The sequence below is a fragment of the Coptis chinensis genome, chromosome 8, assembly GCF_015680905.1.
Source record: "Coptis chinensis isolate HL-2020 chromosome 8, ASM1568090v1, whole genome shotgun sequence".
NCBI lineage: Eukaryota > Viridiplantae > Streptophyta > Magnoliopsida > Ranunculales > Ranunculaceae > Coptis > Coptis chinensis.
The window spans coordinates 29,861,897-29,884,727 of record NC_141463.1 but is presented as its reverse complement, the minus strand read 5'-3'; the positions used below and the strand labels follow the sequence as shown (position 1 = coordinate 29,884,727).

At 38.8% G+C, this 22,831-nt stretch overlaps 1 protein-coding gene across 1 annotated transcript; it reads right to left on the bottom strand.

The window, feature by feature from the left end:
* Positions 1–19,549: 19,549 nt before the first annotated feature.
* On the bottom strand, positions 19,550–22,597 carry LOC147480987 (uncharacterized). The gene is made up of 3 exons (XM_086578801.1): positions 21,838–22,597; positions 21,297–21,379; positions 19,550–19,561 (listed from the first exon to the last, which is right to left on the bottom strand). The coding sequence occupies exons 1-3, from the start codon at positions 22,595–22,597 to the stop codon at positions 19,550–19,552; spliced, it is 855 nt and encodes a 284-aa protein (XP_086434927.1).
* Between the last annotated feature and the right edge of the window lie 234 nt (positions 22,598–22,831).

Genomic DNA, 22,831 nt, shown 5'->3' with positions numbered 1-22,831 from the left:
TCTCTATATCCCCATTCTATTATCCCTTTTCAACTATTCAACCTTCTCAAAGAAATGGCCGATGATGCAACTTTAACCCCCTTATCTAAATCCTCAACCTTTGCTATCAATAGTGCAACATCAAACTCTGATTCCAATAACCAGACTCTCCAAACTACACATATTCACCATCTTATCTCAGTCAAATTAGATCGTGAAAACTTCTTACTTTGGCAAACGCAGTTCATGCCACTTTTGATTGGATATGATCTTGAAGGATACGTTGATGGGAGTGTATCTCCTCCCCCTCGTACTCTCCTGAATAGCAACAATGTCAATCCCGAATTTACTAAATGGCGCAAACAAGACCAAGTATTACTTGGATGGATTCTATCATCTCTCTCTGAAACAGTACTTTCTCAAGTTGTTGGAATCTCTTCTACTCGAGAGGTTTGGATTAAACTTGAAAAGCTTTATGCCTCCCGATCTAGAGCTCACATTAATCAATTGCGCCGGGAATTACAGACAATGAGAAAAGACTCTCTCTCTATGGTGGAGTATTTTGATCGTGCCAAAAGGCTGCAAGATAGACTTGCTGCATTAGGAGAAGTAGTGCGTGACTCCGATGTTCAAAACATATTACTGAATAGGCTTGACTCAGCCTATGATGCAATTGTCACCACCCTCACAGCTAGACTTGATGATATAGAAATGGATGAATTCCAGTCCCATCTCTTTGCATTTGAAATGCGCCTTGAGGCCTAAAATGTTGCATTGCTGCCCACACCTACAGCAAATATTGCAACTCAACATCGCAATGGTGGGAGATACAATCAAGCAGGGCGTAATAATCACTCACAAGTGCAGTATAACCATCCTCAGAACCACTTGAATAATTTTCAGAGTCGAAGCAATAATCAGTATGGACAACGATCTGGACAATCCAATTATTCTCTTGGTCCATGCAACATATGTGGCCGCAAAAACCATAATGTTGCGACGTGTTGGTTTCGCAATGAAAAACCTCAAAGGTCATATTCAAATTCTTCAGATCCTATGTCTTTTTTGGCATCTGGTCCTCCTTCATATGATCCCAATTGGTACCCCGATAGTGGAGCTACAAACCATATTATGTCTGACCTTGCGAATCTCCATCTTCGGACTGAATACAATGGACCTGATCAACTACGCATAGGTAATGGTGATGGTCTCCCTATATCTCATGTTGGTAAGTCCATTCTCCCCACCCCACACCGTTTATTTGTGCTCAATGATATCCTGCATGTCCCACAAATTTCTACTCAATTATTATCTGTCTCTAAATTTACACGTGATAACAATGTTCTTTTTGAGTTTCATCCTTCATTTTTTCTTGTCAAGGATCGTCAAACGGGGACCGTGGTTCTGCAAGGGCGGGTTAATAAGAATGGTCTTTATTGTTTTGATTGTTGTTATTCTCCAACGAATCCCTTTCCTGCTGCCTATGTTGGTGAGCGAACTTCAGTGGATACATGGCATCAACGCCTAGGCCATCCCATGATGCGTACTGTCTAAGCTGTCGTCAATAAGTTTTCCTTACCAGTCACCAATAAAAGTCCCAGTTTCTGCAGTGCTTGTCAAGCCAGTAAGAGTCACAAATTACCCTTTCCTCTTAGCAAAACAATGTATTCATCACCTCTTGAACTTATTGTTTATGATATTTGGGGTCCTGCTCCAATAGTTTCTAATGAAGGTTTTCGTTATTATATGTTGTTCATGGATGCATGTAGTCGTTATGTATGGTTTTTCCTCTTCCAAATCGATCAGATGCTCTTAAAACATTTTTTTTTTCAAAGCTAAAGTTGAAAATCATTTTGACCAAAAAATAAAATGTTTTCAATTTGATAATGCTGCTAAGTACCGCAAGTTCACAAATGTGTTAGCCATCCATAGCATTGAACATCGTTTTTCCTACCCACATACACCCCAGCAAAATGGGCTTGCTGAACGGCGTCACAAACATGTTGTCGAAACTGGTCTAGCTCTTTTACATGGTGCACATGTTCCACAATCTTATTGGTACGACGCATTTAATACATCATGTTATCTTGTTAACCATCTGCCGTCTCCAGTTTTACAAAATAGAAGTCCTTTGGAAGTCCTTTACAAAACACCTCCAGAATACACTCACTTACGTGTTTTCGGTTGCGAGTGTTATCCCTATCTACGTCCCTACAACAATCACAAGTTACAACCTCGTAGTCTACCATGTATCTTTCTGGGTTATAGTCCACCACATAAAAGTTACAAGTGTCTTCATTTACCAACCAAACGCATTTACATCAATCGTCATGTCATATTCAATGAAGGGTCATTTCCATTTGCCGCCATGCAGAACCACTCTCAACCACGCGATACTTGCTCCTCACCTCAGGTAAACTCGCACCCTATTTTTCCCCTTTCTCCATTACCACCTCTTCTTCCTACTCCATCGTCATCAAATCAGAACACCTTGCTCAATTCCACCACAATGTCCACTCCACCGCATTCTAGATCACAACCATTGCCAAGCTCACCACTAGACACATCACCATTACCAACTCCACGTTCAAACATTCTACACTCACCACACTTTAGCTTACCATCATCTCTGAACAGATCACCATTACCTCCTTTACCCTTAATTAATCCTCCACCAATCGCACCACCTAAGCGCATACGACTTCCTCATCCTATGACCACTAGAGCTCAAAATGGGATTTTCAAACCCAAAGCTTTCACATCTACCAAACACCCTTTACTAGATGATGTTATTGGAGAACCCACATGCTTCACAGAAGCTAATGTTGATCCAAACTGGCGAGCCACAATGGACAATGAGATCAATGCACTTGTCCAAAATGGAACATGGACTCTTGTTCCTTTTCAGCGTCATATGAATGTCATTGGTAGAAAATGGGTCTTCCGCTTAAAAAGAAAAGCTGATGGAAGTATTGATAAATATAAGGCTCGGTTGGTTGCAAAAGGCTTTCAACAACATGCTGTAATTGACTATAAGGAGACATTTAGCCCCATAGTCAAACCATGCACCATCCGTATAGTTCTAAGTATTGCATTGTCAAGAGGGTGGCCTTTGCATCAGCTTGATGTTCAAAATGCCTTTCTTTATGGCACACTTGATGAGGAGGTCTATATGCAGCAACCTGATAAATGATAAAATGATAATAGTTTTGCTACGAAATGAACGATGAACTCAAAACGTAAGTAAAGTAAACTATCTTATCTAGTTTATACTTTATCAAAGTTTCTACTCTCAATTTTATCGAAATAGAGTGGAGTAACAAATTCGTTCCACTCCTAGTTCTCTAGCATGTGATGTTTTCTAATCTAATTAATCAATCTTAAGTCTAATGAGAGCTTTATGAAGGGTGTTATACTACGATACAATATGAAATTGATTATGTTGAATTTAACTACGAATGCTACGGAAATATGATTGTTTTTAAATCTAGATAAAGGATTAGAGAGGAATTGAATCCACCTCGAATCCAACTTAATAACCTTGCATAGATTCTTGTATCTCGATTCTTACGTTCTTACGGCAAGAAATTCGAGTTCTAATCCCTAGTGTTCATGCCATTTCTACCGAATACTAACTAGCATGTGAGGTCGTCCACCCATTCTCATGGCGAATCACAACCTTCTAGAGTGGAATAGATTCTACAATGCTTCTACTCTATACCACTAAGTTTTCATCAAGGCTTCATCAACCCCTCTAATGGAGGTTTTAGCCTTGAGTCATCAAACCATCATTTCCCATTGAATTATAACTACACATCATATTAAAATTCTAACTTAACTAAATTAACTAACAATGTTTCAATCTACTTAAACTATGAAATGATACTGAACAAGAATTAAAACTAGATCTATAAATTGAGATGACAAAAATTGAAATTGACAAAATAACTATTTTATTTATCTAATCAATCAAGAACAATGATTCAAAGACTTAATCTAAAACAAGAATTGAAAATGGAACTAAAACTTAATTAATCTACTGAAAACTAGATCTAGAATTATCTATATTGTTTTAGGTCTAATTAGCTACCATTAACAAAGAGCTAAGCTTTGGTTTTTATACTTTCAGATCCAAAAATCATGCATGGGCTTGGAGCCATGTTTTGGGCCAGAGAATCAAGCCCAAAACCCAATACTTTCAGTCCAAAAAGGCCTCTTCAGCTGCAGTTAGCTTCAACAGACTTTTCGTCCACTTTGGCTCCTCTGATTGGGTCAAGGCTTGGACCATTGGAAAACGCTTTCCGAGCCGGTCGTTTTGACATAAGGTAGGCCCCATTCCAAGGTCTGAGTCCAAAGATACGGCCTTTGGAAGTTCTGCTGACTTGTGTGCTGTTTCTGCCCGCGTCGACTTTTCAGCTTTTGATTAGGCTTTAGAAAGGCTTTGTCTTCTTGAATCTTGGCCTTTAGTCACGGAACTCCTTAGTAACCGACTTTTGCTCCTTTATCTCGCTAAAGTGACACATTTATGCATATAATGGACTTTGAAGCCTGAAATGCATAAAAACACGTAATCAGTGTTAACTCTTAATTATTACTCACATAATTGGTCTAAAAGTATGACTGTTACAGGGTTAAAACTACAGTTTTGGGCTCTTATCAAACCACCCCCAAACAGCATTTTGCTTGTCCTCAAGCAAAGATGAGAAATTAGAATAAGTGGCCAAAAAATGGAGTTCTAACAACTCTCGTTTAGCTGAGTGCGATTGCATTGACCATATGCAACAAGGCCTTAAAACCACTAGGAATTCCCTAGTGGACGAAGTTATAGCCTCGTGAGAGTTTTCCAGTGAAGGTACTCACAAACTTCAACTATACTACAACGACTAAGAAATAAAACTATTGTTTCCTCATTTATGTCCCAACTATCTATATATCTCACTAGCAAATGAATAAGAATAACCAACTCAAAAACCTAAGCTAATTTATGCATAATAATCAATCATTTATGATATGAATATAAATACTATGAGTAATACTATGAAATGCCTAGCAGGTTCGTTTCTGAAGACTCGGAATAGCGTCCTTAAGTAGGTCCTCACATAAATGTCAAGACGAAAACCACTCTGATTTTTCCGCTCAAGTTTCGCTACTCCAGTGTGCAGTGGGCACACTCTACCTTACAATCTCAATGACAACAAGAAGGCCGGAGTCGATCAAACACATCTGCCACTTTCTATCACACTAACCTATTCCTAATTGAGCTAGAGGTCTTTATTAGGTGTTGCGGGGATTAGGAGATGGTTTAAGAAGGAAAGAAATGGATATTCAAAAGGACAAGTCTGAGATAGTAGAGTCTTCATATTATGTAACTTAGAGAAAACCTTGTTATTTTCTTTTGCTTCTACACTTTGTTTCCATCCTTAGCCATATTTTTTTTTTTTTTCTTTGGCTTTTAACTCCTTTTATTCTATTTTTTTGGAGTTTTTATTTTATTTCTATTTTTATTTTTCTTTTCTTTGGATGGAAACTTCTTTTCTTTATTTTCTGAAGCAATTAACTAACTTTTGTTTACACTTGTTTTTCTCTTCTTCTTTCTTCCTCATTGTATTCTCAGACTTATTCTAGATTGGGTAGGTTGATTTTATTTTTATTTTTTTTTATTTTGTTTCGTTTTTGTAACAGGGTAAAGGATTTGTGGGTTATGAAAGGCTAAAGAAAGGCTCAGAGGGGCGACTAGCGGAAAATAATTAATAGGTTTGAATTTCTGGCCATATCGATCCAAAGAGGGCCTAAATTCTCGCTTAGGATATGACATAGTGATCAAGCAAGTGGACGTGTGATTTCTCTATCCGGATTTTACTTCTCCCTTGTGTCATTTCTCAAATGTTTCGCTCATATAAGGCTTTAGGCTATATTCTCACAGGATTTGTAGAATAAGTACTCTAGCCTAGCTTTAAACTTATCGCTAACAATCATAGATACTCATGTAATATATTTATAGATAGATGCAAAGATTATTACCTACATATTAACCTAAGTTTCTAACAATTATTCTGATGCAAAAGCTATGTGAGACTTCTAGATTGTTAAGAGCATAGAGAAAGAAAACAATACCAATATTCCTAAGTGTATAACATAAACTTATTTATTTATGTTTTTGAAAATTTTAACTTGAAAACAAATGCATATTATACATTTCTATATCCTAACAGATGCCTTAATTACACGTGTTTCTATGCCCCCCCAAACAAGAAACATGCTTTGTCCTCAAAGCATTTAAATAAAGAGGGTAGAAAAATACCATGGAAATGCGTGAAATTCTGGGACATCTGCAAAACAAGGTTAGAACATACTAATATAGGAAATAAAAATATTGATGCAACTCTATAAGAGTTCCACCCATTATGGGGTTAACATAATTAAATTTGCTTGGGACATAAGCAGACAATAACGAAACTAAAAACTTATCTTATCTCCCGCTTAAGCATCCTCCTCCTCCTTAAAGAGATGAAGTTCCTTTGCATCCTGCCAGTCCATTATAACTTGCCAAGCTTGCCGCCATTTATCATCTACTAATGCTAACTTGTTAAGTGTTATTATGTCTGATGGGATGTACGGGCTAACAAATGAGGTTGCACCGCCATCCCGCCAAGTCATTATTCGCATTAAGCGAACCACTCCAATTGGTGGGTCTCATGACTTCAACCCTTTTCCAATCTATGAATTGTGCACGTAATCACGTAAACAACTACGCATGATCGTCTTACCAACACAGGCATAAGAAGATACTTACACCTCATGGTTTGGGCTCTCTTAAGACTAGCGACTAAAACTTCGAAATGTCATATCGGCGACGCCCCCTCAAAAAGCGAGGAAAATGTCACCAGCGATCTTGTTTGCGAAAATGAACGCCATTCCCCAAAATATTCATCGGGATGAATAACATGGTGGTGCCTACGCGTTTAGAAAGGCTACCAAGGGCAATGCTATATCGCCTCGGTCCATTACTCGAAATACCCTCCCCATAATACTCATGGAAATATGTATAATCATAAAGATATGCATTATCGGTCATATATGCCCATGTGTGAGCGGTCGGTATTGGTAATCCTGAAACTAAAGCGACCACATTTTTATTGAATTGATGTGTCGTATCATCGACTACGACGGAGAATTCTTGTTCTCCATCCTGATTACAATAGAATTTAACGTGGTCATAGAAATAAGCAGTAAGCTGTGGTGAATATGAATCGTCATCACTTACCAGTAGATGACGCCATCCTAACTGCAGGATCTTGTGTCGGAACCAATGTCCATAGGTCTCGGTGCCCAACACGTCTTCGAAAGACTGTTCAGGTATGACTATAGGGGATGTCATCTCAACTACTCTTTGAACAGTTCCAAAAAAAATCCTGGAATGACCCTCTGAAAATTGGAATTTTCCGCGTTGACAAGGAAGGCGCGCTGGTGCGCCAGATAGAGGCGATGGTCGCTCGTCGGTTTTGCTATTACAGTGTTTGGCGAGTCACGCTCAAGGAGGGCTCGGGTCGCGCTCTGACTAAACTTTGTGAAATTGTGCATATTTTGCGAAGCGCTAGTAAATCTTTGAAACAGAAATTTGGAGGAAAAAGAAGGAAAAGCTTGGAGTGAAAGGTGCGGGATGATGGTGGGGGTGTAGTGTGGTTTGTTAGTGTAGAATGAAGGGAGTTTAAATAGGTTTTGAGCTTCCAAAACGAATCGGCAAGTTCCCAAATTGATTTAAGGCAATTTTCGGAAATAGAAAAATTCCAAATCAAAACGAAAACAAACCATTTTCGCGTGATTTTCTAAAAATCCTGGTATCTTTCATAATGGATTTAGAATAGTAACTTCTAAACTCTCCTACATTTCATGCTACCACCACACAAATCATAGATATGCCGATATTGGCCAAATTATCAACCTTTCCTTCAAGACTACTTTACCGCGGATGATCATATAACGAATTATGCTCTCGGTATAAATATTACCACCCCCAAACAAGTTCGGAAGGTGGGATTAATGATAAAAACAAGCAGTACTCGAAATTAACCAATTATATTAAAAATAAAATTTAAATCCAAACAACATTAAACAAACACATTAATATTTAAATTTAACTACTTAATTAAAATCCAACTAATAAAACAATCAAAACCATGAAATAACAAATTGAACACAACCGATGGTGAACACCTAGCCATGTGATGAAGATGGGCCCGAGATGGAGATTGGTCCCGGCATGGAGAATGGCTTGAACCATCTGTCCCTTGGCGACGACGCTCATGCCCGGTCGGACTCGGCTGAAATAGAGTCCTCCACGGGTGGCATGCGTCGTAGCATCTCTATTCGGAACAAGCGCTGTGCTTCCATCTCAGTCCTGAGTACTGCATACTGGGCTTGTTGATACTGGTGGATAGTCTCCATGTTAGACAATATATCGTCCTGAACCCCTTCGAGCATTTCAAGTCTCGTCTAAAGGTTTGTTTGCTTCTTTCGAACTACAATCAGTCTATCTCGGATATCTTCACAAATACCATAAATGCAACGCAAGGCAGTTTGCAATACTTGCATGCGTTCTAAATTAGAACTACATTTATCTAATGCATCGTCATCCAGACATGCCATATCCTCCCTTTCATCCTCCGACTCAACCATTTTTTCTTCAGACAATGGCCAAGTCTCTTGGATGCAATCCGTATAGATACTTGCATTAGAATGCAATTTGATCTTAATAGGAGCAGATCTTGCGACAGCTCTAAAGGAGAGCATGATCTTAGTGATCAATACGGGAAGAGGCGCCAAGTTTTCCCCACCCTCGAATCACATTAAACATTAAATCGAGGATGCAGAAATTATACTTATTTGTTTGCAAAATCCGAGAACGCGCATATTGCGGGCCGATATCACTAACTTTGTCTTTCCCCGAGGGCGTTCCTACCAATCCACCGAAGCTGACCGCCGGTTGATTGGTTCTCGTGGTTGATCATGGACGAATGAGATGTCGGATTGTATTCACCCTCCACGACGGTATCCTTCATCAAAGCGGGAACTCCAAGATAATCGATTCTTGAATTGTCGCTACCGTGTTGTTTTCAAAGCGTAATTCCTAATAGTTCACCCAACAACCGCCTCGTTACTTCCCTCCTCGCTCTTGCTACCTTTATGAAAATCCTATCCCCTCCAATTCTCGCTTCTTATAAAACTATTCAACCAAATCATAGTGATAGAACTCCTCACCGAAAGTACCACAATCCGCTCCAATGCCTCCTAATCATCTCTCGTATCGTAAAATGGCGCCAAGTCGCCGAAGAAGCAAACGCTGCTGCTCGCAAAATTCTTCATCGTAGCGCCATTGAAGTTTTTTTAGTCAACTAATGGTTTTGTAGACTGTGGGGGAGGCGAGTTTGAAGAAAAACTACTAAAAACAACGGTGGTGGCGGTAGTTACTCGAATTGGTAGCTGTTTTTTAGAGTTGGGGTGGTGGTATTAATGGTTTAAAGAAGATTTAGTTGGATTTGATTATCTTGGTGTGGGTGTAGTTAGGTTTTCTTCTCTCTCTCTTTTTTTTTTTTTTTTTTTTTTTTTTGGTGTTCAAGGTTTGATTTAACTTGGTAACCGGTGGGATTGAAAGGGAAAGAAAGAACGTGTGTTTTTTGGGAAGGAAGGAGACGCACAGTCGTGCGTGCGGTTTGGGCCCAAGCCCAATTTGAATTCCGAAATTTTCCGATTTTTCGCGCAATTTCAAACTCAATTTGCCGCTTCGTTACTGGCCCGATTTGGCGAATGAGTTATGGAAATGATCAGTAGAGAATTTCCAATCAAATGATCCATAAAACACTCAATTCTAACCATGGGTGACGTATAAGAGGGTGGAAAAATGCCTCGAAGTGCGTGTGTGACGTCGTTTATGCGAACGAAGGAAATCTAAGTTTAGATTACGTTAACCCAACTGAACTACAAGTAATGGGCCTAAGCAACACAAATGGAAAGTTCGAGCAATCCAGATGGAAAGACCGATTGCCCACCCCCAAACAAATTTTTAAACACAAAATTTGTTCTAACGCAGGTCGTTTAAAGTCAGATTCCCAAGACTTGTTGGATTGCTATTTCTATGATTAAGAATTTTTTTATTATTATTTTTTATTATTATTTTTTTATTTATTTATTAGTTTATTATAAGAAAAACAAAAAACATTAAATATATAATTCACCCCTTAGAGGAACATGACTCAAAAACCGAGAAAACATGCAAAAGTGGAAAACGTGAATTATGTTAACCGTGGACTTAGGATCCGGTACTTACAGCCACACACTCCATAGGGAGGGCCCGGTTACCTGAATGGTGCACTTACCACTATATGGAAGTGAAAGGAAGTACACCAATGACAAAGGTCAATCCTCATAGACAGGGTCCTGTAAAAGGACTTCCTCTACATCAGGGGACAGAAGTTCGTGAAAATGTTTTAACCGTTGACTATTAACTTGAAAGGTATTGTTGTCATTTGGATTTACCAAGGTGATTGCCCCGTAAGGGGTGACTTCAGTAACCAGAAAAGGGCCAGACCAATGGGTTTTTAGTTTTCCTGGGAAAATATGTAGGCGGGAGTTGTAAAGCAAGACCTTTTGACCGACCACAAACTCTTTGCGCAAGATTTGCTTATCATGAACACGTTTCATGTTAGCTTTATAATCCTTCGAGAGATCGTAAGAATCGCCACGGATTTTCTTCAAGCTCATTCAATTGCAACTTGCGTTTTGACACCTGCCTCATCAATGTTGAAGTTCGGGCTTTTATAGCCCACGAGCACGGTGCTCTAATTCAACGGGTAAATGACATGGTTTCCCAAATACAAGTCTAAAGGGAGACATACCTATAAGAGTTTTGAAAGCAGTTCTATATGCCCATAAGGCATCCGATAGACGCCGACCCGATCTTTCCTATCAGGGTTTACAGTTGTTTCTAAAATCTTTTTGATTTCCCTATTAGAAACTTCTACTTGTCCGCTAGTTTGTGGATGATAAGGAGTTGCTACTTTGTGTGTAACTCCATACTTTTTCACTAGGGATGCAACAACTCTGTTGCAAAAATGTGTTCCACCATCACTAATGATGGCTTTAGGAATGCCAAACCCATTTAAAATATATTCTTTAATAAAAAATACAACGGTCTTATGGTCATTTCTACGGCAAGCTAGGGCCTCTATCTATTTAGACACGTAGTCCACGGCAACTAGAATATAAATGAAACCGTGGGAAATAGGGAAAGGACCCATGAAATCAATGCCCCAAACGTCAAAAATTTCTACTATCAAGATTGGATTTAATGGCATCATATTACGTTTTGTGATTCGCCCAAGTTGTTGGCAACGAATACACGCTTTGCAATGCACTTGGGCATCCTTAAAAAGGGTAGGCCAATAAAATCCACATTGAAGAACTTTAGCGGCTGTTTTCATCCCACTAAAATGGCCACCACACTTTTTGTCATGGCAGAACGATAGGACTTCATTATATTCCCACTGGGGAATACAACGACGAATAATCTGATCCGCACAATACTTAAAAAGTATGGCTCATCCCAAAGTAGTATAACTTAACTCGCCAAGAACTTCTTACGTTCATTTCTTGACCAATTATAAGGCATAACATCGGCCGCTAAATAATTTACAATGTCAGCATACCATGGTGCTGAAAAAATCGCATACAGATGCTCATCAGGAAAAGAGTCCGGTATGGACTCAGAATCACTTTGATCGTCGTTTGTGAGTCTAGATAAGTGGTCGGCAACTACGTTTTCGACCCTCTTTTTGTCCTTTTTATTTCTAATGTGAACTCTTGCGGGAAGGATCCATCGGATTAATCTCTCGCTAGCATCCTTCTTTGCAAGAAGGTACTTAAGGGCTGCATGGTCCGTGTAAACTAAAGTTTTAGAACCAACCAAATAAGGACGAAACTTATCTAAAGCATAAATGACAGCTAAGAATTCTTTTTCGGTAGTTGAATAATTCCGTTGAGCATCGTTTAAGGTTTTACTAGCATAATAAATGACAAAGGACTTATTATCTAGTTTTGTCCCAAGACCGCACTAACCGTGCATAGTCACTAGCATCACACATGAGTTCGAAAGGTTTAGACCAATCGAGGTCAGATAATTGGTGCAGAGGTTAGGGCGCTTTTAAAGTTTCAAAAGCCTGCGTACAGTTAAAATTAAAATCAATGATTGCATCTTTCAAAAGCAGATTAGTTAAAGGCCTAGCTATTTTCGAGAAGTCTTTAATAAACCGCCTATAAAAACTTGCATGGCCTAGAAAGGCTCTAATATCACGGACAAGTCCGTGGTTTAGGTAGGGTCGCTATCTTATCTAGTTTGGCTTTATCTACTTCGATGCCATCACTAGATATGATGTGACCTAGTACTATGCCTTTTTTCACCATGAAATGACACTTTTCCCAGTTTAAAATGAGGCTCTTTTCTTCACACCGTGTCAAAACCTTAGACAGGTTAGACAAACAGATCGGAAGGAGTCTCCATAGATAGAAAAATCATCCATGAAAACTTCCATAAAGCTTCTACCATGTCACTAAATATATGAAGCATACACACCGGAAGGTACCGGGAGCATTACAAAGGCCAAAAGGCATTCGCTTATAGGCATACGCTCCAAAGGGACATGTGAAGGTAGTCTTTTCTTGGTCATCAATATCAATAATAATCTGAAAATAGCCTGAGTAGCCATCCAGAAAACAATAAAAAGCATGACCAGCTAGGCGTTCGAGCATTTGATCTATAAAAGGTAAAGGAAAGTGATCCTTTCGTGTCATAGCATTTAAACGCCTCAGAATCAATATAGATCCTCCATTTCATAGGACCTTGTGTGACAACATAGTCACCCTTTCCGCTCACTTAACCATGGTAACTCCCGATTTCTTAGGAACTACATGAATGGGGCTTACCCATTCGCTATCAGAGATTGGGTATATGATACCCGCATCGAGTAAGCGTAAGACTTCTTCCCTAACCACCTCTTTCATGGTAGGGTTCAAGCGACGCTGAGGTTCGCGAGAAGTCTTCGCGTTATCCTCCAAATGGATACGATGAGTGCAAACATTAGGGTTAATTCCCTTAATGTCGGCTAGGGACCAACCAATCGCAAACCGATGTTCCCTAATCACCCGGATTAAATGTGTCTCTTCATTCTTAGATAACAGAGAAGATATAATTACCGGATGACTACCATCCGGATCAAGTTCAATATATTTTAATTCTGGGGGAAGAGGTTTAAGCACTGGGGTGGAAGGAAAATCAATAGATGTTTCGTTGGGGTCTTCCTTTTGCATAATGAATACTTGCTTAGGTAGCAAGTCTTCATACTCAATATGTGGAGCAACCGAAGGGTCTACAATTGGTGTGGACTCAAGGATGGTGTTGACTTCCTCTAAGTAGGAGTCATTTACAAAATCTGAAGTTCCAAAAGAAAGGAATTTGTACATATTGTTTTCAGGAAACGTGTTGTTAAAATAATCTAGAGCTAAGCTCTCGATCATGCTAACCTCCCCATCTATAGACGAATCTGGTAATTGTTTCATCATTTTAAAAACATTTACCTCAACTATAAGATGGCCAAAAGATAAGGACATCTTACCATCGCGGCAATTTATAAGTGCGTTGGCAGTTGCTAAGAAGGGGCGCCCTAAGATGATTGGTACAGAGTCGTTAGCGACTTCTGTATCGAGGATAACAAAATCAGCAGGATAGTAGAAATCCTGAACCTTAACAAGCACGTTTTCCACTACACCCTTAGGATACTTAATTGACCTGTCCGCTAATTGCAACGCTATTTTTGTAGGTTGCATTTCCTATAGACCTATTTGTTTATATAAGTAATATGGGAGTAAGTTAACACTCGCCCCTAGGTCTAATAAAGCGGTCGTCGTGTGGGAATCTCCTAAGGTGCATTTTACAAATAGGGCGACCGGTGGTCCCTGTACTTAACAATTCCATTATTTTCGGATAAAGTTGGGAATTGTTCAGTTAAAAAGCGCCTTTAGGTATGTTGGTCTTACGCCTAGTAGTGCACAACTCTTTAAGAAACTTAGCGTGGTTAGGGAGCTTTTAATAGCTTCGAGAAAAGGAAGGTTTATTGTTAGATTCTTGAAAACGCGTTCCTAATCTCCTCAAAGTTTGTATCCCCGGTTAGCATGGCTAACTTCGAGGGAATGGTGGTTTCGCTCTATATTTAGCGTATGGCTCGACTTGATGTGTTACCTTGGCTTTCGTTTCTTAGTTTGTTGTTTAACCGGGTACCTCTACAAAGTGGTAGGCTCTTCAGTTTCTACTTCGTATCTAGTTCGATATCCGGTGTTGGGAGTATCGATAGGGTAACTATAGGCATAGTTACTTTGTTATCAACCACTCTTCCGAATCGGAGAGTGGTGATGGCATTCAGTTCACCTACTATTGTCGCTTTCGCACTAGTATTACCGTTTACCTCAAAGGCCGCGGTTTGTTGTTTTAGGGTTTGGTATCGCTTTGTCCCGAAACACGCTTTTGGTTGGGCTTTCTCTTAAATTTAACTGTTGTATGCCCCGATTTATGGATTGTAAGATCTATTGGTTTGATTGAGTCATTGATTGGAAAAGTTGTTGGGTAACCTTTAGTATAAAGGCGCCTATACGATCCGGATGTGATGGTGTAGTAGTCACAGTGGTGCGACCGAACTATCTCACGTTGATTATTTATGGGTGGGTTTTGATAGTTACTATTGTTAACCGAACGATACCTCTATTGGTATTATAACTATTATAATTTCCTCGACCTTGTGCGCGAAACCTTGTCGTGGTTGGCGCTTTGGTTGTTATAATTATTATAATTTTCCTGACTTAGTCCCTGGCCTTGCCTAGGTGGAGCTTGATTATAGTTGTTCGCTTGCCTAACATTTTGGTTATTAGACCCTGGAGGTGAAACTTGTTGATTGTTTCGCCAACTAAAGTTGGGATGTTGTCTCCATGGGGCATTAGGAATAGGATAGTTATTAATGGAGTACACATTATCTTGCTCTAATTGTTGTTGTTCATAGGCGAAAGGACAATAGGAGTCAGGGTGCTCAGGACTCAAACAGACATTACATGGGTTGGAGTTAACATTCATGACGGGGGTAGGCTTTTGTTGCACAGAAATAGCCTCAACCTTTTTAGTTAGAGATTCGATTAAATTTTTAAGTTCTAGATCGGGTTTCATCTCAAACATACCGGGCGCCTTAATCAAGAAGAAGAACTAACGGTAGGGGGATATCATCACTACCCCCAATTGTTATTACGCTTAGTTTGATCTTCTAAAATTTGTAAGCCTCGAGGCTCCTTTTACTTAGGAAACTACCCCCATTCATTATGTCAAGGACTTCTTTATGGTGATGTTGAAGTTCTTTGAAAAAGGCACGAAACTAACGTGTCTTTTGCTAGGTTATGGTGTGGACACTCAATAAGCGATCGGTGAAACGATTCCAAGCCTCGAAAACGATTCATGAGGATTTTGTCGGAAAAATGAATCTTGGAAAGCATCTCATCCGCTTTTAGGGGGGGGGTAAAAATGTTCCATAAACAAATGAACAAGTTTAGCCCACGAGTCCACAGAGTTAGCGCTTTGGGCGCTTAACCAAGACGCTGCCTTTATCGGGCTAAGGTGAAGGGGAAATACCCTCGGTTTAATTTGTTCCGCACCAACCGTAGGATGATGGAATGTTGTAAGGACTTGTTCAATCCTACGATGTGTTGATAAGGTTTTTCATGATCTAAACCATGGAAAACGGGTAACAAATTAAATATGTTTGGGGAATTCAAAATCCTCCACTAGGTCCGCTAGAACGATGCAAGATTTAGGGCTATCGCCAAGGCTTTGTAAAAGTCGAAGAGAGGAGTCTCTTTTTCTTCACCATTGGTCGTGGTGTGGTTGGTGGGATAGTAGTTAGAGGTGTAGTGATTGGTATACTCGATAGATTTGTTTGTTGACGCTTACGGTTAATTACGCTCGGTTTTTCTCCCACCAAACCTTAATCTCATGCAAGTCTAAGTCTAAACACGACAACAATCCAAACAATCTTGATATATTAGTATGAACCTCTAACCGAGATCGAGGTATGGAAGAAATGAATACCGATAAGCGTCCTTGCTTCGCTTTATGAATAGCATCTTGTTTACGCTGTTCGTAAAAATAACAAGTTAGAACACTGAAAAACTTAAAAATTGAAGTTCAAACAAACCAGTAGAAATCCGAAAAATTTTGCTTAGGGCGCTGGTGCGCTGGCTGCATAGGCGGTCACCCGTGTAACTTGAAATTCCAAGTGTTTAAGGGTGGGTCGCTCCACATGGGGCGGTCGCTTCAGATTCCAAGAACTTAGGCGGGTCACGCTGAATGGGGGCGGTCACTCCGTGTTCCAGTATATAGGCAGCAGAGCCCTTTATAGGCTGATCGCACTCGTAATTTTGTTCATGAATTTTTCAACGCTGAAACGGATAACCACAGTATGAATCAAACGAGGGTGGGTGGGTTTAATGGGACTTAAAAATGACTAATTCTATTATGAAAACAATGCTAAAATGAACTAAGATGGCAGCGGCGCCATTTGATAAATGATAAAATGATAATAGTTTTGCTACGAAATGAACGATGAACTCAAAACATAAGTAAACTAAACTATCTTATCTAGTTTATACTTTATCAAAGTTTCTACTCTCAATTCTATCGAAATAGAGTGGAGTAACAAATTTGTTCCACTCCTAGTTCTCTAGCATGTGATGTTTTCTAATCTAATTAATCAGTCTTAAGTCTAATGAGAGCTTTACGAAGGGTGTTATACTACGATACAATATGAAATTGATTATGTTGAATTTAACTACGAATGCTACGGAAATATGATTGTTTTTAAATCTAGATAAAGGATTAGAGGGGAATTGAATCCACCTCGAATCCAACTTAATAACCTAGCATAGATTCTTGTATCTCGATTCTTACGTTCTTACGACAAGAAATTCGAGTTCTAATCCCTAGTGTTCATGGCATTTCTACCGAATACTAACTAGCATGTGAGGTCGTCCACCCATTCTCATGGCGAATCACGACCTTCTAGAGTGGAATAGATTCTACAATGCTTCTACGCTATACCACTAAGTTTTCATCAAGGCTTCATCAACCCCTCTAATGGAGATTTTAGCCTTGAGTCATCAAACCATCATTTCCCATTGAATTATAACTACACATCATATTAAAATTCTAACTTAACTAAATTAACTAACAATGTTTCAATATACTTAAACTACGAAATGATACTCAACAAGAATTAAAACTAGATCTATAAATTGAGATGACAAAAATCGAAATTGACAAAATAACTATTTTATTTATCTAATCAATCAAGAACAATGATTCAAAGACTTAATCTAAAACAAGAATTGAAAATGGAACTAAAACTTAATTAATCTACTGAAAACTAGATCTAGAATTATCTATATTGTTTTAGGTCTAACTAGCTACCATTAACAAAGAGCTAAGCTTTGGTTTTTATACTTTCAGATCCAAAAATCGTGCATGGGCTTGGAGCCATGTTTTGGGCCAGAGAATTAGGCCCAAAACCCAATACTTTCAGTCCAAAAAGGCCTCTTCAACTGCAGTTGGCTTCAACAGACTTTTCGTCCACTTTTGCTTCTCTGATTGGGTCAAGACTTAGACCATTGGAAAGCTCTTTCCGAGCCGATCGTTTTGACATAAGGTAGGCCCCATTCCGAGGTCTGAGTCCAAAGATACGGCCTTCGGTTCTGGCTACGACTTGTGTCTTTGTTTTACCCGCGTCGACTTTTCAGCTTTTGATCAGGCTTTAGAAAGGTTTGTCTTCTTGAATCTTGGCCTTTAGTCATGGAACTCCTTAGTAACCGACCTTTGCTCCTTTATCTCGCTAAAGTGGCACATTTCTGCACATAATGGACTTTGAAGCCTGAAATGCATAAAAACACGTAATCAGTGTTAACTCTTAATTATTACTCACATAATTGGTCTAAAAGTATGACTGTTACAGGGTTAAAACTACAATTTTGGGCTCTTATCACAACCCCCAGGGTTCATTGATTCTCAGTATCCCAATCACGTGTGTCGACTCCATAAGTCTTTATATGGACTTAAACAAGCACCTCGTGCGTGGTATGATCGACTAAGCAACTATCTTTTTCAGCTTGGCTTTACTGGCTCCAAAGCCGACACATCACTTTTTGTAAAATGCACATCAGCTTCAACTCTATATGTTCTTGTGTATGTTGACGATATAATTGTCACAGGGTCTACTCAAGCATGCATCCAAGAAGTTATCCATCAGCTTCATTCTTCCTTTAAGGACATGGGAGCCTTAAACTATTTACTTGGTATTGAGGTACATCGGTCTGTAGAAGGATTATTTCTCTCTCAGAAGAAGTACACAATTGATCTCCTAAAGAAGACAAATTTGGATGGTGTTAAACCTCAGACCACTCCTATGTGTCCTCAAACTAAGCTATCCAAGTTTCATGGAACAAAATTGTCAGATCCTACACTTCACAGAAGTGTTGTTGGTGCTTTACAATAACTGACACTTACTCGCCCGGATATTGCCTTCTCTGTTAACAAAGTTTGCCAATTCATGCAATCTCCATCTGGAGATCATTGGATTGCTGTGAAGCGCATCCTTCGCTATCTCAAACACACGCCTGATTATGGCATTTATTTGCGCTCTTCTTCTTCATACACATTGAGTGCCTTTTCGGATGCCGATTGGGCTGGGTGCCCTGATGATCGACATTCTACAAGTGGTTATTGTATTTTTCTAGGTCCTAATATTATTTCGTGGAGTGCTCGCAAGCAAAAGACAATCTCTCGTTCTAGTACTGAGGCAGAATACCGTGGTCTTGCTATCGCTACAGCCGAACTTATTTGGATTCAATCTCTGTTAAAAGAACTTGGTATATCTCTTTCTACACCTCCGATTCTATGGTGTGACAATCTTGGTGCCACATATCTCACAGCAAATCCGGTGTTCCATGCTCGCACTAAACACATTGAAATTGACTACCATTTTCTTCGAGAAAAAGTTGCCAAAAAGGACCTTGATGTACGTTTTATCTCCTCCAAAGATCAAGTTGCTGATATTTTTACTAAAGGACTTCATTCCTCACGTTTTTCGGTTCTAAGAGACAAGTTGACCGTTCAAGATCGACCACTTAACTTGCGGGGGCATATGGAAACACAATCTACAGCTCATGCTAGTGGTGAAGAATAGATACAACTCATGCTTCATTGTGTATCAAATCCTATAATATCTTTCCTTAGTTAGGATATTCAACACCTAGAATATTCTGGTGAAGATCTTCTGTACATGTATAAATATATAACCACTGTAATACACATTTAAGTATTTTTAGTTCATTGAAATTATAAACATTATACACATTTTTCCCTTTGCCTATTTTGTGCTCAAGCTTCACATGGGTTGCAAACCAAACTCTCACACACTCTACACTAATGTCACGTCTCCTAACCAAGAAGCTACATAGTCAAACATGTAGTTACACAGATTCTTATTGAAAAATAGTTTATCAATTAATTATAATTATTTGTGAACCTCCTCTCCTCTCTTTCTCACGATGTCTCTCTCCTCTCATAAAATCTCACGGATAGTTCAAACGCTTCCCTCACAACACCTAGTTGTATCTCACAAACTCTTTCTTTCATCAATAACAACATGTTCATTCTCTCATTTAATCACATAACCTTATAACCATAATAAGACTAAACAAACAAGAACATAAGGCATCATATTTTGAAAATTTCCGACATACTCTTCCTCCAATTGTTTTCACTCATGTTGATTGATGGTTCCCTTCTATTTCTGTTTTAGAATTCCACAAAACTAAGCAAGTCAAACCCCTTATTTCAACTGACTTGAAATTTTATGAGGTTCACAAGCATGGTGTGGAGTTTATTTTCACCAAACACTAGGGCTTAATTTACCTTGCACTTAAGTTAGAAATGGAATACCCAAAACACAAATCGACAGCATTGATATGCTGAAACTTGGTAAAAATTAGACCGACAGTGTCTGGCAACCCATCACACATGAGAAGATATATTCAAAGGCAGAGCAAATAGATGTAACTATAAACTTACTATTAAAACAGAATCTTTAAATGATGATCATTTCAGTAAAAAAAAAATAGAGACAACATACGAACATCATCGTACTTAAGAGATTATTTGATAAATTCTAAACACAAACCATTAATTAGTCAATAATTCATTAATCTTTCAAAGTCTATTTCCATTTGTATGAGCATGCATTGATGAAGAATTTCTCTACTTCACAATTACAAAACACACTTGGCCTCCTCAAGATAGACGCATCTTGAGGTTACTCTGTGTTCGTGATTTGAACTTTCAGATTTTCAGCAGTAGATAGTTGAACCAATTCCAATGTGAGCAAACAAGTGTGGTTTAGATAACACAGATGGTGCTTTAGATAACAATGGTCCAGGTCATGGAGGTGTCATTAGAAATAATGAAGGAAGGGTATTGGCTGCGTTTTGTGGAAGTGGAGGACTTGTGTCAGTTTTATTCCAAGAACTGAAAGCGATAGAGGTATGCATAGAGAGATGTTTGGCAGAAGGTTTTTAAGAAGTTGAAATTGAATCAGATTCCTTAAGAGCCATCAAAGCGATAAATAAATTAGAGAAACCACCTTGGTACTGTCGAGATGTGATGGCAGCTATTGAAAGGAAGAAAGAAGGATTCAGATTCATATCATTTACTCATGTTTTTCGTGAAGTGAATAGGGTAGCGGATTATTTTGCTAGTTTGCATGGAAATGGTGAATTTTCTACGGTTCACTTTGCACATCCATTAGATTTTCCTGTGCAGGAAATTGTAAATGAGGATGCGAGTGGTAAAATATATGTAAGGAAAAGTTAATTTAATACAGGTGGGGGTCTGCCTAACCCTAGCTTATTTGGAAAAAAAAAACAAGTGTGGTGGTTTGGTGTAGTTTATGTTCAGTGACATCCACGAGTACTTTGTTATCTTCTCATACTTTCACTTTTCATATGTAGTGCCATCACTAACTTATGATATAATTCTAACCACAAACCACAAACAAAAACTCTCCTTAAAAAATTCAAAATTTCCAACAATTCTCACACACGCATAGATAAAAACAAAAGCACAGACCCAAATTCACAATTAAAAAAAAAAATACCTTTCAAATAAAATTTTACAATAATGTACATACCTCGTGCTTTTCTCTGGATTCCAACTGAAACCAATGAACAACAACTAGTAAATTCCCAATAATCAAAAAACTTGATCTTGTTTCTGCAGGAATCAAGACAGAATATATACTGGATTGGTCTGTAAACAGGATTGGATCGAGATGATAATTAGATCGAGATGATAATATTAAACTGGATTGGATTGAGATGATGATTTTGAGGAAAAAGAATTTCAATTTTAGGGATCTTGAAATGCGGCGGTGAGAGAGAGCGAGAGGAGAGAAAGAAAGTTATGTTTTATATTTCGACCAAAATAATAGAGCGCGATTTTTTTTTGTTTCCTTCTTTCGCGAAATTTTCAAGTTTTTAATTTGTAACACTTCTCCAACGATTTTTAAGCGTTAGCAATTAAATATGGAAAATTTAGCCAAATAAAGCAACGCTTTACAACATTGCCAACGCTTATTTAACGTTGACAACTTGCTAACGGTAAATAACCGTTGCAAAGCAAAAAAGGTGCATGTTGCAAATATCCTATTATGGTGTAGTGACATGGAACACCATCAGCAAAGTCAATCCATTTAGCATCATCAGTGCAAGAAGTACATGTTGATGCATTGTGACCAACACCACCACATCTGGTACATCTCCTTATTTGGACAGGGATACCTTCTCCTTTAGATCTCTTTTGCTTCTTTTTAGGGCGGCCAGCCTGTACCTCATCAATTGGTGGACGTACCATGATATCTCTAACCCAATGCCATTGTTCTTTACCTTTCATTGGTGTCCAATTTTCCCTATATGTGTCCATCATCGTCTCCTTGTTGTAGCATGGGAGGCAGTAGTCATACACAGAAAATTTGGAAGTGTCGATGCATTTAACGACATGGGAACATGGAAGCCCCACTTGTTGAAAGTACCCACAAGTGTAATTTCTATTTTCAAGGCCTACCGTGTTTGTTCCATCTTTAGTGAGGACTGAAAAACTGAATTCACTTGCCCTCCTTACAGTGTACGACCTGCTCTCGAATCGAGATGTGATGATATGGTCTTCCACTGATTTGGTGAGTTTGGTCTTCAACTTTGCAGCCATAACACGATAGTCGTAGAAGTGCGTTATTATATTTTTTCGAATACCATCTACAAGAGATGTAACAGGCATAGCCCATTCAGGAATTATGATTTTGTTCCAACTCTCTATGTGATTGATATAAACAATTCCATACCTTTTCATTGGAGCAAATGCATTGCACCATGATTCTTTAGGAATTCTGACAAACTTTGCATAAGCTTTATCGTCACTACACCAGATGTGACCCATAATTCTAACAAACTCAGCTTTATCAAAGGTTTCTGTGACATTCTTAACCCTCTATTTGGTGTCTTGTTTGCTAACATTGTTAGACATACGTTACGCATAAAAGCAATTGTGCGCGTTTGGAAAAAATTTAGGAACTGCTTGAAGAATGCTACTATGTCAGTCTGATAGAAGAACAAAACTCTCTGTAGATCCTACAACATAGTCCCTCAATCTCTCCAAGAACCAATCCCAATG

Excerpts from the sequence above, each read along its gene's own strand:
- LOC147480987 (XM_086578801.1), bottom strand. The coding sequence starts at position 22,597 with ATGGGTCACATCTGGTGTAGTGACGATAAAGCTTATGCAAAGTTTGTC. Across the intron at positions 21,380-21,837 it reads ATGGATTGACTTTGCTGATG|AAACAAGATCAAGTTTTTTG; the intron begins GTGTTCCATGTC and ends TGATTCCTGCAG.